This window comes from Melanotaenia boesemani, chromosome 12, assembly GCF_017639745.1.
Source record: "Melanotaenia boesemani isolate fMelBoe1 chromosome 12, fMelBoe1.pri, whole genome shotgun sequence".
Taxonomy (NCBI): domain Eukaryota; kingdom Metazoa; phylum Chordata; class Actinopteri; order Atheriniformes; family Melanotaeniidae; genus Melanotaenia; species Melanotaenia boesemani.
In genome coordinates this window covers 6,075,518-6,092,261 of record NC_055693.1, presented here as the reverse complement: position 1 = coordinate 6,092,261, position 16,744 = coordinate 6,075,518, and the positions used below count along the sequence as shown (strand labels likewise).

Genomic DNA, 16,744 nt, shown 5'->3' with positions numbered 1-16,744 from the left:
ATTTGATGTTATAGATCATAACTACATAATTATTTATGTAATTAATACATTTATTTACGTATCTAACTTTTATTTCTAGTAATTACACAAGTTTATATATGTATTCAATGTACACATTTCATATAAAGTAAAACCAAATTAAAAGTACCACAAAACAATGAATTAATAGCAGAAGCAGCCATCATAGACAATCTATGTTCAATAGTGTTTAGAAACCATTAAAAGACAAATCTGTCCTGCTGATCATGAACTTGAAATATAGGCCAGCATAACCCCCACTCTTCCAAGAACAACTAAATTTTCTCTTAATATTAGTATTTCATTGGATATTAGAAGTTGCAAAACCTATAGTAAACTTAGCTAATTATGTTTGATTTCATTTAGTAAATGCATGGACACGGACAAAAAGGGGGGTTCTAACAGAAATATGCAAAATGTGGAACGAACAACAAAATAATAGTAGTTTTCTTCTTATACATTTAAAGTAATTTTTTTATATACACCATTTTTTACTACGAATGGTCACTGTACCAATAAAAAGAAGGTAGCAATTATGCTAAATAAAAAATAATTAACATATTGTAAGTAACTACAAAGTGATTAAAAATAGAATACAATTCTAAACAAACATCAACAGATTAAGACACTATCCAGGCTTGGTTCCCAGCTGGAAAAGTCAGTTTGTTTGTTTTGTAACATGAAGGTTGGATTGGGTCATAGTGGAGTGTACTTATGTGGAGCAAGTAATGATTTAGCACTTTGGTTAATTTTCCACCAGGCGTACAGAGTTGTATAGATAGTCACACATGTATTTCTATGTTCCCTGCAGATGGCCTTCATCTGCTCAGGATTAAAGAAGAAATTCTTCATGAAGGGAGCGCCAGTCTTTACCAAAGGGACCCAGAACTCCTTCACATTAAAGAAGAACCAGTCTGGACCACTGAAGAGACAAAGCAGGCTGATGGACTGGAGGAGGAAATCACCAACTACCAAATGACCACACTTAATGTAAAGACTGAAGAAGATGAAGAGAAATATCCATCCCCACAACTTCAGAAGCAAACTGAAGAAAACACAGCAGCAGATCTTCCAAACAGCAGCTCAGCTGAACAGATTAAAGAACAAGCCAGAAACCCAAATCAAAATACTAGTGGAACAAGTTCTGGATCATCTGAAACCGAGGTCAGTGAGGATGAAGATGCCAGTTATGATGATTATCGGAAATCTTTGTCAGATTCTGGATCTGAAATCGGAGACAGGGGCAGTAGTTGTCAGATGAGCAAGGCACCAACGACCAGTGAAAAAAGCGATATAACATGTAATGCTGTCAAAATAGTCTTTAGCTGCTTTGAATGTGGAAAAGAATTTCTTTCTAAGTGGTCTCTCCAAAGACACATGAGAAGTCATCCAGTAAACAGGTCATCCAGGTGTCTCACAAAGAATGAGTGTTTGAAAATGAGTCAAAAATTAGATCCAAAGATGAGAGCCCACACAGGAGAGAAACCATATGGTTGTGATGTTTGTGGTAAAAGGTTTACAAAGCATTTTCATCTTAAACGACACATGAGAGTCCACACAGGAGAGAAGCCATTTGGTTGTGATGTTTGTGGTAAAAGGTTTACAATACATTGTAATCTTAAACAACACATGAGAGTCCACACAGGAGAGAAGCCATTCGGTTGTGAAGTTTGTGGTAAAAGGTATAAACAGCATAGCCATCTTAAAGAACACATAAGAGTCCACACAGGAGAGAAGCCATTTGGTTGTAGTGCTTGTGGTAAAAGGTATAAGCAGCATTGCCATCTTAAAGAACACATGAGAGGCCACACAGGAGAGAAACCATTTGGTTGTGATGTTTGTGGTAAAAGGTTTACAATACATTGTAATCTTAAACGACACATGAGAGTCCACACAGGAAAGAAGTCATTTGGTTGTGAAGTTTGTGGTAAAAGGTATAAGCAGCATTGCTATCTTAAAACACACATGAGAGTCCACACAGGAGAGAAACCATTTGGTTGTGATGTTTGTGGTAAAAGGTTTACAATACATTGTAATCTTAAACGACACATGAGAGTCCACACAGGAGAGAAGCCATTTGGTTGTGAAGTTTGTGGTAAAAGGTATAAGCAGCATTGCTATCTTAAAACACACATGAGAGTCCACACAGGAGAGAAACCATTTGGTTGTGATCTTTGTAGTAAAAGGTTTACAATACATGGTAATCTTAAACAACACATGAGAGTCCACACAGGAGAGAAGCCATTTGGTTGTAATGTTTGTGGTAAAAGGTATAAGAAGCATGGCCATCTTAAAACACACAAGAGAGTCCACACAGGAGAGAAACCATTTGTCTGTGAACCTCTGGGTTAAGATTTTGATATGTCATTGGTCTTTAGACATGCATAAAACTTCACACAGAATAAGAAGTGCATATTTACAGATAGACGTGAAAGATTAGCTGTATGTATTGAGCAAAAACAGAGAAATTAAAAAATGTTTTGAACTGTATTTTATAAGAAATATTCAATATTGTATTGTAGTGTTTTATTTTTTATTTACTGTTATTTCTTCTTGTTTTATCCATGAAGGCATTCAAAATAAGGTACCATAATCTCTGCAACAACAATTAAAGCAGCAAATATTAGAACATAGATCTGCTGATCTCAGATCTTCAGAGATTTATCATTACAAATACGCCACTTGTACACTATTTATGAAAGTACTAAAATGTAATTCTGCTGTTCTGTAGTTGTTCATCTTAAGTATATTAAAAGTAACTGTTCTTAGATACTTTTATGATTGTCTGTTAATTAGAACTGTGATGTTTAAATGAAGATGTTCATAAACAAAAGCTAATTTAAGTTGTGTTGTCATCCTTAAATGATCCTTTCAAGAGAAATCTGTTTCAGAAAATTGTCACTCTTTATCTGTTAGATACAGTTGTCCAAAGAAACACTCACATTTCACCATCTGAAGGGATCAAAACTAAAAAGAAATTCACCAATAACCAAGAAAGGCTGGAGACTGAGCTTAAAGTGTTCTTGACACCTTGCTGGATCTCCGGTGTGAAGAGGTTTTGCATCAAAAAAAGAAAAATAACTTGATGTGTGTACTGATGTTGACAATCATCATGTTGAGTTAATCTATGAAGAGAGTTAAAAGAATGAACCACAGATAGATCAGAGCAGGGATGGACTGGGAGTTAGTTCACCAAACTGGATTAAGGGAAAGCCAGGCTTAGTGGAGCCCTATGTAGTGAACGAGGGGTTAGGGAGTAGGGTGCACATTCGGACACAGCCAGAGTTTCTTTTTGGTTACCATGGCTTGGCCTTTTATTGATGACCCTGCAAAGGGCGCTCGCTTAATTCAAAGTGCATTCAGGCCTCCAGCCCCACGGGTTTTCAGGAGGAGGACTGACATGCACACACGCGCATGCAAGCACGCACACACAGACACAATAATATATTCACAAAGTATGATGATGCCTAGTATAGAATAGAAGTTTATTTTTTATTTGCAACAAGTGCAATGAAATTACAAATATGCATATTGATTATTGGGTTATTAATAAACTGAGCAGGGCCAGTACATCTTATACAGAGACAATTCAGCTACTTTATGTAAACAGATTTATGTGAGGGTGTGGCATGACAGCCCCCTCACTAAGGTGAATGTGTTCCATATACTGTGACATTGTTTTTTGCTTAAGTTGTAGTTGTGATTTATTTTGGGAAAAGTCACTAACATCTCTCTCTCTCTGAGGTCTTGCTGGGCGTGACTTCATGGAGTGCACACATGAGGGCAGCCTAAGGACCCAAGCTGCTGGAAATTGTCCAATAATCACCTGATTGGGCTGAACCAAGGAGTCAGAGTAGAGAGGGATGGGAGTGAATGGGGGTTTGATTAGTTTTTCTGTGAATGTTACTTTAGCTTTTCTGTTATGTATTAAGTTTAGTTAGTCACAATGTATGTAGTTTGTAAATAAGTTCAGGGAAGTTATGTTGTAAATAGTAGTTTATTTGTATTTAGAAATATGAGGGACACCATCTTTTTGTAGAATGGTTTAACCAATAATTATTTAGGGGGGCAGAGATGTGAGGCAGTTTTTGGTTGAAACTCTGTGACTGCTGAATCGAACTGTGGTGATGCATGCTGTGAACCACCCTGCTATTGGTGAGCTATTTGGCAATGTAAAGAGAATCACTAACTTCTAAGTAAAAGAAAAACTCAGAGCTCTAAGAAGTGACTGTGGAGATTCTTTCCATGCATGTGAGATGCTTTACCCTTCGAGACTACTGATTTTTGTCCTGTTTTGAGGGTTCCATAACATCTACACCCCTACAATTTATAACACAAGAGGAGACCATAAATAAACCAGGACAGTGAAAAGAACACGTAAAAATTGACAATGGTATGAAACTTGTATAACTTGTGCATGTAGTCTGTCAGCAATTGTTTGCCATGCTGCTTCCCTCGCTTTATTAATCACGACTGTATTACCTTTTGTGGTGAGGACAACTTTACAGTCCTCATACATCTCCATCTCTACGTGCTGTCAGGAGAGACAGGTGAGGCAGTGCCTCATCTGTCATGATAAAAAATTTCCACTGATCTGTGTTAAAAATGCATTTTCATTATGATGCTACACAGAAATCACTGAATTTGAGGATTTCCTGATCAAATCCAGGGCAGAAATCCCGAGTGAGGCAGTGGCAAGCCGTGCCTCTCCTTTGACTGTGTGAACTAATACAAACTGGGTTGCATGATGCGTGTGCCCGTTTCTGTTGCTCAGCATATCACCAATATGAACTTTACAGAAATATTTGTTATACACCATGACTCTCCACAGTCTGTGTAATGTCTTTAATGTATGTGAGAGAATTATTCCTGCTGATCATACAGTAAAGTCCAGAGAAAAGTCAGCAGGGAGTATAGTTGCATGCTGTTGGATTAATGGTAAAATAAGATGCTCTTTTCAATAGTAAATCTGACTCCAGAGGTGTCAGTGCCTCACCAGCCATGAACCCCACCGCACGTCACTGATCTCCATCAGCATCTAAGAAAATGACAGCTCTCAGCTTGCTCTCTTTTTCTGCCAGCTCCTCCTTTCCACCATCCACTCATCAGGGCTTCCTATATTTCTCAGGACCTCCCACATAGCCAGGCTATGTAAGCCTCGCTAGAATTAGCCTCAATTGGATGCAGCTGAAATGTGTTAGTGGAATGCCTTGAGCCTTAATTCAGATTCATGGTGTTAGTTTAAGCAAGTCTTTCCTGATACAGCCTGACTTTCTTTAGCAACGTTGATAAAATACCACCCTGGTCCTCTGTGCATGTTGCTACATTCATGGTTCCAATGCTGAATTCCAAAAAAAGAAGGGAGGCACCACAACAAAGAATCCACCCACCATGCAGATTCCTCAGCTGCAGGAAAAGAAAAAGAATAATGCCACTAAAACACAATTAGCTGTTGAATACAAGTCAACGGCTATAATAAAATGTCTCCCAGTGCAGTTAATATTTAATCCATACACAGACTTGAGGGGGGCAATTTTAAAATAAAAAAAATAAATACATAAAACAAAATTAACACTCCGGACCAAGCAGGGGCTCCAGCCTCAGGAACCAGGACAGAACAGGGCTCTGGACCAAGCAGGGGCTCTGGGCTCAGGAATCAGGAGAGAACAGCAGCTTTCCCTCGGCACAGACCACAGACCTCCTTAGTGACAGATATCAACAGACAGGGAGGAGCCAGAGAGTGGAGAGGAACGTCTCACTCTGAGACTCCCTCAAAAACAGGAACCACCAGAGGCCACGTAGACCTAGGAACTGGCATTGGACATTGAAGCGCCGAGCAGGACAGGGGTGCAGGCATGAAAGACTGCAAAGTCGTGCAAGACCAAGGCACTGGCAGACCGTGGCATTGGTGTTGGAGGCTGCAGACCTGAAGCAGACCATGGCATTGGTGTTGGAGGCTGCAGAGCCGGAGCAGACAGTGGCATTGGCGTCGGCGGCCGCAGAGCCAAAGCTGACCGTTGCAGTGGCGTCGGACACCTCAGAGTCAAAGCAGACAGGGGAACTGGAGCCAACACAGGAAACTTGAACTGGGGAGCCAGAGGCACAACTGGAGACGTGAGCCTGGGAGTTGGGGTTCTCCAGATTGTTAATCCGGAACCCTGGAATGGTGACCAGTCAGGAGAGTCCTCTATACAGGTAGCTCACCACTCCAGCCAACTGACCAGTTCCGTCAACGTGATGAACGAGTGGCCCACTGAATTAATACGTGGCCATTTCATTTTCTGTGTGTGTCAGACCTTCTGTTATGCAAGGACCCCTCAGAGACAGAAAGCAGATCAACCTTCTATTGTCATCAAAGAAACCATGAAGAATTGTCTTTCTGTGGATGAAAGCAGACAGATAATCCGGGAATCCGTGGAGCCAGGAAGGGAGCGAGGACAAGTCCTTGTGGGTATAAAAATAAACAGGAAAGTCCAACCAAAAAGTTAAACCAAAAAGTGTGACAACACTAACTGGGAGACCCATCTAGTAAAATAAACAGGAAATTAAAGACTCAAATTACGCGCCTGGACAGACAGATTCACAAAAAACATGTTTTATTTTCTGTTTATTTTAAACAGATATGGCATCTTAACTTTGAAATTCTGACCACCCTAAAGCAGAAAAAAAAGTATTGGATCACACAAAATAACATGCTTTAACAAAGCAAAATGACACTGTAAATCAACAACATCACTCACAGTCAGCTGTTGATTGAAGCCCCCTAAGATCACTGGTCCAGGGAATACACCTCACATCCACTAAAAGTAGAAAGTATAAAACAAGAGGGCTACTAAGTTTGACTATATAGTTAATATACAGGAAAAAAAAAATCCTGTTCCTGGCTGGTACCTCTGCTGTCTTTTCCTGCTCTATTCTTTTTTTTTTACCCTGATTTCATGTGATGACCAATTTTCAATTCTCCCATACACTGATTTGATTAATTATTATTAATTATTATTATAACATATAAGTTTTATTAAAAATCTAACATATTTCAGATCAGGGCTACAGAACATGTGCAACAGATAGAAATAAAGCTGTAAGTGCAGAAGCAGTTTCTATTACTGCTTTAATAGTCCCGAGACTTGCCCTGTGTGTCCTGTTTGTTCACTTTTTATATTGCACTCCTTTCCAACTTCCATTTCCCCACACCTCTCTCCCATCTCCCATTATTATTATCATTATTATTATTATTATTATTATATAATTATTATATCTGTGTTACGCAAGCTGATTATTGCTGCCAGCTGAAACCAATCCCCTCTGAAAACCTCCACCCTTGGTGCCTGACTGGGATTGGTTAGAATGGACACACCGCCGCCTTCTCCCTTCCTATTTGAATCTGTGGGTCCAGTCACCGCTCCAGAAGGCGCTCTCCAGGAAATAAAGCTTGAAGTCACATCTCATTCATCGGGTGCCATGGGGCTGACAGGTTTGGACTCAGAAGAAGGCTCAGAATCCCAGGGATGGGTTACAAACATTTATTTGTATACAATTGATAGATTGTGCAATCCTGGTCTTCTCTATGGTCTGGCTTCTGTGGATATAGGAGACAGGAGTTAGAAGGCAGGGAGCGGCAGGTGACAGTGCACAATAGTGTGGGCTGACGTACCAGCAGAGTGAGATCCAGCGGGTGAAGGAGGATTGTCTCGAGATCAGAGTCGAGGGAATCCAGGGAGGAATCTGCTGCGTGATGTGGGAGAAGCTGCTGAGCAAAAGAGAGGTTAGAAGGTGGATAATAACCCACAGGTCGGACTGCTGACCAGGATGACAGCGTGGGGTCAGAGAATCCTTGTGGGGGTGAGGAGAGTTGAGTCCGTGATCCGTTATCTAGGTCCAATAATCAATTCCAGAGGTCCGAGAGCCAGGAGATCCAAACAATGACAAGCAGAGTACCAGACAGGGCAGGCATAGGCAAAATCCAAATCCAGGCGACAGGGTAGACCAAAAGACAGGCAGACAGGCAGAGAAATCAAGGCTGGATACATACAGGGATGAACCAAGACGATCTGGCAGCTAAGGGAAGAAACAGGCAGGTATATAAAGCACTCAGCGCAGGTGGAGCGCATAAGTAATCAAGCCAGAGTGCGGGGAAGATGCCTTCAGGGCAGCTGGGAAAACCAGGCTCCGTACCATGGAGCATGACATCGGGCAACTGTGTGACACAGACAGTTTGCTCCTGGCTTTTAGAACTGCGGTGTTTTGGTGATTCTGTGTCTTGATTTCGGATTGTGTGATTCATGGTGGTTAGCATTTGTATAGTTAGAGGTAAGACCTTTGATCGTGTTTGGACTTTTGGTTTGTACTTGGATAGCTGACGGTTAGTCGTGATACTTTGGTGTTAATTGTTAAATCCCAAGCCCTTTTGGCTTCACTTTCAGTTGTTTGTTTTTCTAATTAGTAAATCATGGCATTGCTTAGTTTTAGTTAGTTGTAAATAGTAGTATATGCTGGGATAGTTATTTTATCAGAACATATTTTGTTTATTGGAACTGCTTTCTCACTTTATTAGCCTAGTAGGCCAGTTTATTTTCACATGTGTTAGATATTCTTGGTTTTGTTTTAGTTAGTAACGGTTTTGTTGTGTTCTTTTGTTTGAGCAGTTTCGCTACCCCCAGCAGCTGTCATTTGCCACCATTTCATTCATGTTCCAATTTCCGGTTATCACAATAAAAGTACTTGCTTCCATTTTAACATCCGTCCGCAGTGCTTTCTTTTGTTACGCCTTCTTCATACCCCAAAAGCTGGGTCCACCCCCGTTTCCGCCTGCTGCAGCATCAGTTTCGTCAGTCCCTTCTGCTGCATTTGACATGAGCAGATGTATATCCTTGGTGCCTGCTTTCAGGGAGGCGGAGGTTTATACGTATTTCGCCGCATTTGAGAGACTTGCTGGCGCTTTAGCTTGGTCGCTAGATGTTTGGCCTTTGTTACTGCAGTGTAAATTAACCGGAAAAAGCCCAAGACGTTGTTGCTGCTCTCTCTTTAAAGGACAGCTTGAACTATGACACCGTAAAGGCTGCAGTTCTTCAGGCATATGAACTTGTCCCTGTAGCGTAATAATAAGATTAATGTTGATTAATTGCAACATTTATTTTGATTAATTGTGATTAAAAATTTTAATCATTGCCCAGCACTAAATTATGATTTATGTAACATGGTACCAGACAACAAATTAGTTCAGTAAGTTCACTTTTTTATAGGTTAAGATTTTATTTCAGGTTTTTTTCTTGGTTAGAAAATATCATTTACAGAGGGATCCACATGAGGAATGTAAATTAACTGAGCCATGTTGTACCATGAACTTCTCTGTGGCTTTACTGAAGTTTAACTGGACCTTTGGGAATACCGACCTCGTCCATACCTGTAGAAAAGACTGGGTCAAGCTCTTTTGACTTCACAAAAAGGACCAGAACATGTTTATTCTTTTTTATAAATGAACAAAAAATGAAATTAAGTTAATAGTCATGTTAAAAACAAAATTCTTTATTATTTAGTTTACATTCCTAATTTATCATACAGTAAAATCCTAATGTAGGCAGAGAAAAAACCTAGAGAAGAAACTCATTTCCTCACACATGCAGACACAAATGTGTAAAATACAGTCACAATGAGGAGATGAGTCAACAGTGAGCAGCAAGAACTTTGAGTCTTTATTAATTAAAGAAAACTTCAGTACTTTTTACTTGCCTGACATCTGATGTACAACTCCACAATGAGACCTGAGAAGCTGAGAATGAGGGATGTTTCAAGGATAACACATAAGAAATGTGTGAATGATTCCAATATACTACGCAATGTTTTACCAAAAATCTTCCTTGAACATTTGGCACACGAGAATAAAAAATATTAAATATGTATAAATAATTTTAAAAAAAGCTACTTCTAAAAAAATAGAAATGTGTTATCATGCATAAAGTTATGTCTTGCTTTGTCTTTTGTACCTGTTGATATTTTGTAAAAGTATGTTCATTGTAAAGAGAGAAAATGTCCAACATATTGTGTTGTTGTTTAACTGTTTAAGCCAAATATTGGGTTGTAGGGCTTTATTGTCTCTGTAGGTGTTGGTTTTAAATTATATTTATAAGGGACTATGTACAATTTAAACATAAATGTTGCGATTTGATGCATTGTACCAGAATTAGCCTTAGGCTAATTTATATCTGCAGTCCACATCTAGCAGAGACGTGTGCCACGGTGTTAAAGGGGTTACTCTACTATGGAGCAATGTTACAGGTTAATAGTTTATTTACAAAAGGTATGTCACAGAAGCAGGAATAACAAGATTAAGGACAATAAGAGGGAAAGGAAGCTGCAGCCTGGGTGAACACCATCTAACTTTTTCATTGTAAACAGCCCAGACATGAACTGTGTTCAGAGACAGCTGGTTATTACATAAGTTATAAAGAGGAGCACAAATCTAGAGAAATAGGAAAGGGGGATAAAGCATGTTATACGAATTGTATTAATGTGTTGATTTGAATGCGTTCAAGCTGTCTGGTAATATGAGGCATGTGTGTGTGCTCCAGCATGAAAACAAGGAGGAGACCTGGGACCAGATGTATGTGTGTGCATGTGTGTGTGTATGTATGTTTTCTTTCTATAGTGGAGGTGCAGTTGGAGCTGGAAAAGTTGGAGATAGTTGTGTTGTTTAATTACATATGAACAATGGGTAAATTGAAATAGTATTTTTAGAAGCAACATTAACATTAGGGGCTGTGCCCCCAAAAAGGAAAAAATCATTCAAACATTCAATTAGCTTTTAACATTTAATTAGCACCATCTGCTAACATTAGCTTAGCTTGCTAACTGAAAGAAGAGAGGTAACCTAGCAACAGCAGCAGTTGAACTGAACAGTTTTTAACTGATTTTACCTGCTTCATGATTTCTCAGGAAGAAATGTGTTTGTGAAGATTATATAGAAACACAAATAGAAATGTTGAGACAACAGGATTAAACCGCTAGGAGACTCTGGACATTTTGGAAGACTTACAGTCACTTACAAGAAGGAAATGTCTAACTTAAAGGAAAATGAAGAAAACTACAAAATCCTGGAGGCTGTTTTCAACCCCAGAGTTCACTTGTACAAATTAGGTTTGTGTCCTTTCACTTTTCATGTTAAGTCTGTTAGTTTAGGTAAATTTGTTTTTAGCGTGTTAGCATTTGATTAGCTTAATGTTAGCTGTGAGTTTTAGAAGCTATACGGACTTCTGTCAGTGTTTTAGCTTAGCTTACTAAATAATCAAAGATTGGCATGTTTTTAACATAGTAACTGTAAAAATTAGTATCTGTTTAGCAAAATTATTGGTTTTAATGTCAAATAACTTAAAAGTCAAACTTCTAAGAAGAAATGTATCAGGTAGTAACATGCTTATATTCTTTACACGTGTAAAAAATCTGACAGTTTCTGGAATATTTATTGTTATCTGAGTCAGAACTAGACATGGAGAAGCTGTATTTACTTCTATGCTCAGCAACAAACTCCCAGAAAGCCTCAGATCAGCTGAAACACTCAATTTATTTAACTCCAGGTTAAAAACCCACCAGTTCTCTGCTGCTTTTCAATACGTTTTATTTCAAAAAGTCCAAATCTGCACCTGTTCCTTTTTAAGCTTAAATTTTTAAACTTGATCATGTTTTACTACTGTTATCGTTCTTTCCTTTTCCTTTTCTTTTCAATGTTAAATTATGCTTCTTATTTTATGTAAAGCATTTTAAATCACCTTGTCATTGATTCATGCTACCCAAAAAACTTGCCTTGCCTATCTTTGTTAGATAACATTTGATGTTATAGATCATAACTACATAATTATTTATGTAATTAATACATTTATTTACATATCTAACTTTTATTTCTAGCAATGGCACAAGTTTATATACAATGTACACATTTCATATAAAGTAAAACCAAATTAAAAGTCCCACAAAACAATGAATTAATAGCAGAAGCAGCCATCATAGAAAATCTATGTTCAATAGTGTTTGGAAACCATTAAAAGACAAATCTGTCCTGCTGATCATGAACTTGAAATATAGGCCAGCATAACCTCCACTCATCCAAGAACAACAAAATTTTCACTTAATATTAGTATTCATTGGATATTAGAAGTTGCAAAACCTATAAACTTAACTAATTATGTTTGATTTCATTTAGTAAATGCATGGACACAGACAAAAAGGTGGGTTCTAACAGAAATATGCAAAATGTGGAACAAACAACAAAATAATAGTAGTTTTCTTCTTTTATTTATACATTTAAAGTAAATTTTTTATATACACTATTTTTAATACAAATGGTCACTATATCTATAAAAACAAGGTACAAAATATGCTGCATAATAAAAAATAAATAACATATTGTAAGTAACTACAAAGTGATTAAATATAGAACAAAATTCTAAACAAACATCAACAGATTAAGACACTATCCAGGCTTGTTTCCCAGCTGGAAAAGTCAGTTTGTTTGTTTTGTAACATGAAGGTTGGATTGTGTTATAGTGGAGTGTACTCATGAGGAGCAAGTAATGATTTAGCAATTTGGTTCATTTTCCACCAGGCGTACAGAGTTGTATAGATAGTCACACATGTATTTCTATGTTCCCTGCAGATGGCCTTCATCTGCTCGGGATTAAAGAAGAAATTCTTCATGAAGGGAGCACCAGTCTTTACCAAAGGGACCCAGAACTCCTTGACATTAAAGAAGAACCAGTCTGGACCACTGAAGAGACAAAGCAGGCTGATGGACTGGAGGAGGAAATCACCACCTACCAAATGACCACACTTAATGTAAAGACTGAAGAAGATGAAGAGAAATATCCGTCCCCACAACTTCAGAAGCAAACTGAAGAAAACACAGCAGCAGATCTTCCAAACAGCAGCTCAGCTGAACAGATTAAAGAACAAGCCAGAAACCCAAATCAAAATACTAGTGGAACAAATTCTGGATCATCTGAAACTGAGGTCAGTGAGGATGAAGATGCCAGTTATGATGATTATCAGAAGTCTTTGTCAGATTCTGGATCTGAAATCGGAGACAGGGGCAGTGGTTGTCAGATGAGCAAGGCACCAACGGCAAGTGAAAAAAGCGATATAACATGTAATGCTGTCAAAATAGTCTTCAGCTGCTTTGAATGTGGAAAAGAATTTCTTTCTAAGTGGTCTCTCCAAAGACACATGAGAAGTCATCCAGTAAACAGGTCATCCAGGTGTCTGACAAAGAATGAGTGTTTGAAAGTGAGTCAAAAATTAGATCCAAAGATGAGAGCCCACACAGGAGAGAAACCATTTGGTTGTGATGTTTGTGGTAAAAGGTTTACAAAGCATTTTCATCTTAAACGACACATGAGAGTCCACACAGGAGAGAAGCCATTTGGTTGTGATGTTTGTGGTAAAAGGTTTACAATACATTGTAATCTTAAACAACACATGAGAGTCCACACAGGAGAGAAGCCATTTGGTTGTGAAGTTTGTGGTAAAAGGTATAAGCAGCATTGCGATCTTAAAACACACATGAGAGTCCACACAGGAGAGAAGCCATTTGGTTGTAGTGTTTGTGGTAAAAGGTATAAGCAGCATAGCCATCTTAAAGGACACTTGAGAGTCCACACAGGAGAGAAGCCATTTCGTTGTGATGTTTGTGGTAAAAGGTATAAGCAGCATTGTAATCTTAAAAGACACATGAGAGTCCACACAGGAGAGAAGCCATTTGGTTGTGAAGTTTGTGGTAAAAGGTATAAGCAGCATTGTAATCTTAAAACACACATGAGAGTCCACACAGGAGAGAAACCATTTGGTTGTGATGTTTGTGGTAAAAGGTATAAGCAGCATAGCCATCTTAAAGAACACATGAGAGTCCACACAGGAGAGAAGCCATTTGGTTGTGATGTTTGTGGTAAAAGGTTTACAATACATTGTAATCTTAAAACACACAAGAGAGTCCACACAGGAGAGAAACCATTTATCTGTGAACCTCTGGGTTAAGATTTTGATATGTCATTGGTCTTTAGACATGCATAAAACTTCACACAGAATAAGAAGTGCATATTTACAGATTGACGTGAAAGATTAGCTGTATGTATTGAGCAAAAACAGAGAAATTAAAAAATGTTTTGAACTGTATTTTATAAGAAATATTCAATATTGTATTGTTGTGTTTTATTTTTTATTTACTGTTATTTCTTCTTGTTTTATCCATGAAGGCATTCTAAATAAGGTACCATAATCTCTGCAACAACGATTAAAGCAGCAAATATTAGAACATAGATCTGCTGATCTCAGATCTTCAGAGATTTATCATTACAAATACGCCACTTGTACACTATTTATGAAAGTACTAAAATGTAATTCTGCTGTTTTTCTGTAGTTGTTCATCTAAGTATATTAAAAGTAACTGTTCTTAGATACTTTTATGATTGTCTGTTAATTAGAACTGTGATGTTTAAATAAAGATGTTCATAAACAAAAGCTAATTGAAGTTGTGTTGTCATCCTTAAATGACCCTTTCAAGAGAAATCTGTTTCAGAAAATTGTCACTCTTTATCTGTTAGATACAGTTGTCCAAAGAAACACTCACATTTCACCATCTGAAGGGATCAAAACTAAAAAGAAATTCACCAATAACCAAGAAAGGCTGGAGACTGGGCTTAAAGTGTTCTTGACACCTTGCTGGATCTTCGGTGTGAAGAGGTTTTGCATCAAAAAAAGAAAAATAACTTGATGTGTGTACTGATGTTGACAATCGTCATGTTGAGTTAATCTACCAAGAGAGTTAGAAGAATGAACCACAGATCGATCAGAGCAGGGATGGACTGGGACATTATAACAGTCCTGGACTTTGACTTAGCCCGGCCCCCAACAAACGTTGTACTCAACAATTATTCCAAAATTAGAATTCATTAAACGTATACTAAAAGCTGTAAAACCAGATTAAAAGAAAGGCTGCTGAGGCTTACTAGTGGATGGAGGGGCAGGTCCTCGGGTCGCCCCAAATCCCTCACTTCACATGGACACCGTGCCACCCAAACCAACAGTCCAGGAGTCCAAAGCATGCACAGAAAAAAGAAGGGAGATACCACAACAGGGAATCCACCACCACCACTCAGACTCCCCAGCCGCAGGAAAAGAAAAAGAATAATGTCACTAAAACACAATTAGCTGCTGAATACAAGTTGTCTAAAATAACACACTGGAAGTCAACAGCTAAAATAAAATGCCTCCCACTGCAGTTAACAGTTAATCCACACACAGACTTGAGGGGGGCAAGTTTAAAATAAAAAATAAATGCATAAAATAAAATCACCCTGAGCCAAACAGGGGCTCCAGCCTCAGGATTCAGGAGAGAACAGGGCTCCAGACCAAGCATTAACACATCTCCAGCTGTCAACCCAGGCCAAGCGGAAGATAATCCACTTATCAAAGCAGTACAAAAACCAAAGGGAAGACTTGGTTCATACCTATGACACCAGAAGCCACACAGTGTGTGTTTGGAAGAGTTCATGGGCTAGAGTGATATTCAATGCCACCTGTCTCATATTTTGTATCTACTTGATTACACATGCACACACACACACAAGTGTAGTTTGTCCCACTTGTACACACTAACAATAGGTGTGATTCCATTAGTCCTAAAATTGCACAAAACCTAAATATCACAATAAAAAACTGGAACAGGAAACACCTAAAATTTGAAAAAACCTCTCAAATATCACTAAAAAGTTTTACGCTCTAATAAGGTGGTTTTTCAGACATGTCCATATAAAAGTGAATAGTGTAATGGAAACACTTTTTATGCATTTACATCCCCGGACGTGACGTAGGGGGTCACGTGACCAGTTCATTTTAATTCAAGATGGCGGGTATGAGTAGACACAGGAGGAGACGGAAATCTTTTTACAAATAATTAAAGAAAATAGCATAAACGCCATCCTTGATAGCAAACAGCATTGAAATGCATAGCTTTACAAAGAAATATAAATCTAATGTGCTAAACACCATTTAATAGAAACGCCTGTCAATTGCAATTGCACTTTGTCAAAACTTTAGAAATATCACTTTTATTTTGTGAAAAACTGTAATGCAAATGCAGCTGCTGATCGCAGCACCTTAACTTGTGCTGCAGTGGTGCTGCTGCTAGTTGCAGCTCTGCTGAACATTTCAGAAAATGTGCAGCATTTAGAAGCTTCACCCTAAAAATGTTGCATTTTTCCCCTCCTTTTTCAGCCTTACCCTTTATGTATTTTTTAACAGCATAGCTGTGTCCCAATTCAGGGTCAACACACTTTGGAGTGGACTGAATACAGTAGGACAGCAGGGTTAAAAAACAAGTGATGGCTGCTTATCGTAAGTACTGTGGCCCACAGCCAGTATACCCTAATGTGGCGGGCGGCCGCCGGTGTTCTAACATTTCATCCTAGCCCCGGAGATGTGGTATGTATGCCTTCTGCACATGTGCACAACATGATAACATCATTTTCAATATGCAGTAAGCAGTCGCCCATAAATCTATGCTGCCTTCAAGACCGTGTCTAACAGCTGTATGTTCGTGTCGTGAAGCTTTTATCAGCAGTACCTTGTGAAATAAACTAATAATTTTTTTTTTATTTCATATGTGTATTTTATGTGTTTTCCTAGAAATTTTAGGCCTATATTTAAAGCATTTTGAGTTTTTTATTATTATAAAAGTCTAAAG

The 16,744-nt window shown here is 38.4% G+C and overlaps 2 protein-coding genes across 2 annotated transcripts; both read left to right on the top strand.

The window, feature by feature from the left end:
• The first annotated feature begins 1,550 nt into the window (after positions 1-1,550).
• On the top strand, positions 1,551-6,103 carry LOC121650560 (zinc finger protein 431-like). The gene is made up of 3 exons (XM_042002126.1): positions 1,551-2,120; positions 2,205-2,218; positions 5,943-6,103. The coding sequence occupies exons 1-3, from the start codon at positions 1,564-1,566 to the stop codon at positions 6,101-6,103; spliced, it is 732 nt and encodes a 243-aa protein (XP_041858060.1). The 5' UTR covers positions 1,551-1,563.
• A 6,883-nt stretch (positions 6,104-12,986) lies between these two features.
• LOC121650553 (oocyte zinc finger protein XlCOF19-like) lies at positions 12,987-14,037 on the top strand. The gene is made up of 2 exons (XM_042002115.1): positions 12,987-13,787; positions 13,956-14,037. The coding sequence occupies exons 1-2, from the start codon at positions 13,111-13,113 to the stop codon at positions 14,035-14,037; spliced, it is 759 nt and encodes a 252-aa protein (XP_041858049.1). The 5' UTR covers positions 12,987-13,110.
• Positions 14,038-16,744: the final 2,707 nt, after the last annotated feature.

Bases quoted from the DNA above. Each gene is read 5' to 3' on its own strand.
- LOC121650560 (XM_042002126.1), top strand. From the start codon at position 1,564: ATGAGAGTCCACACAGGAGAGAAGCCATTTGGTTGTGATGTTTGTGGT.
- LOC121650553 (XM_042002115.1), top strand. From the start codon at position 13,111: ATGAGCAAGGCACCAACGGCAAGTGAAAAAAGCGATATAACATGTAAT. The intron at 13,788-13,955 runs GTATAAGCAGCA...TTGTGGTAAAAG, and splicing joins TGTGAAGTTTGTGGTAAAAG to GTTTACAATACATTGTAATC.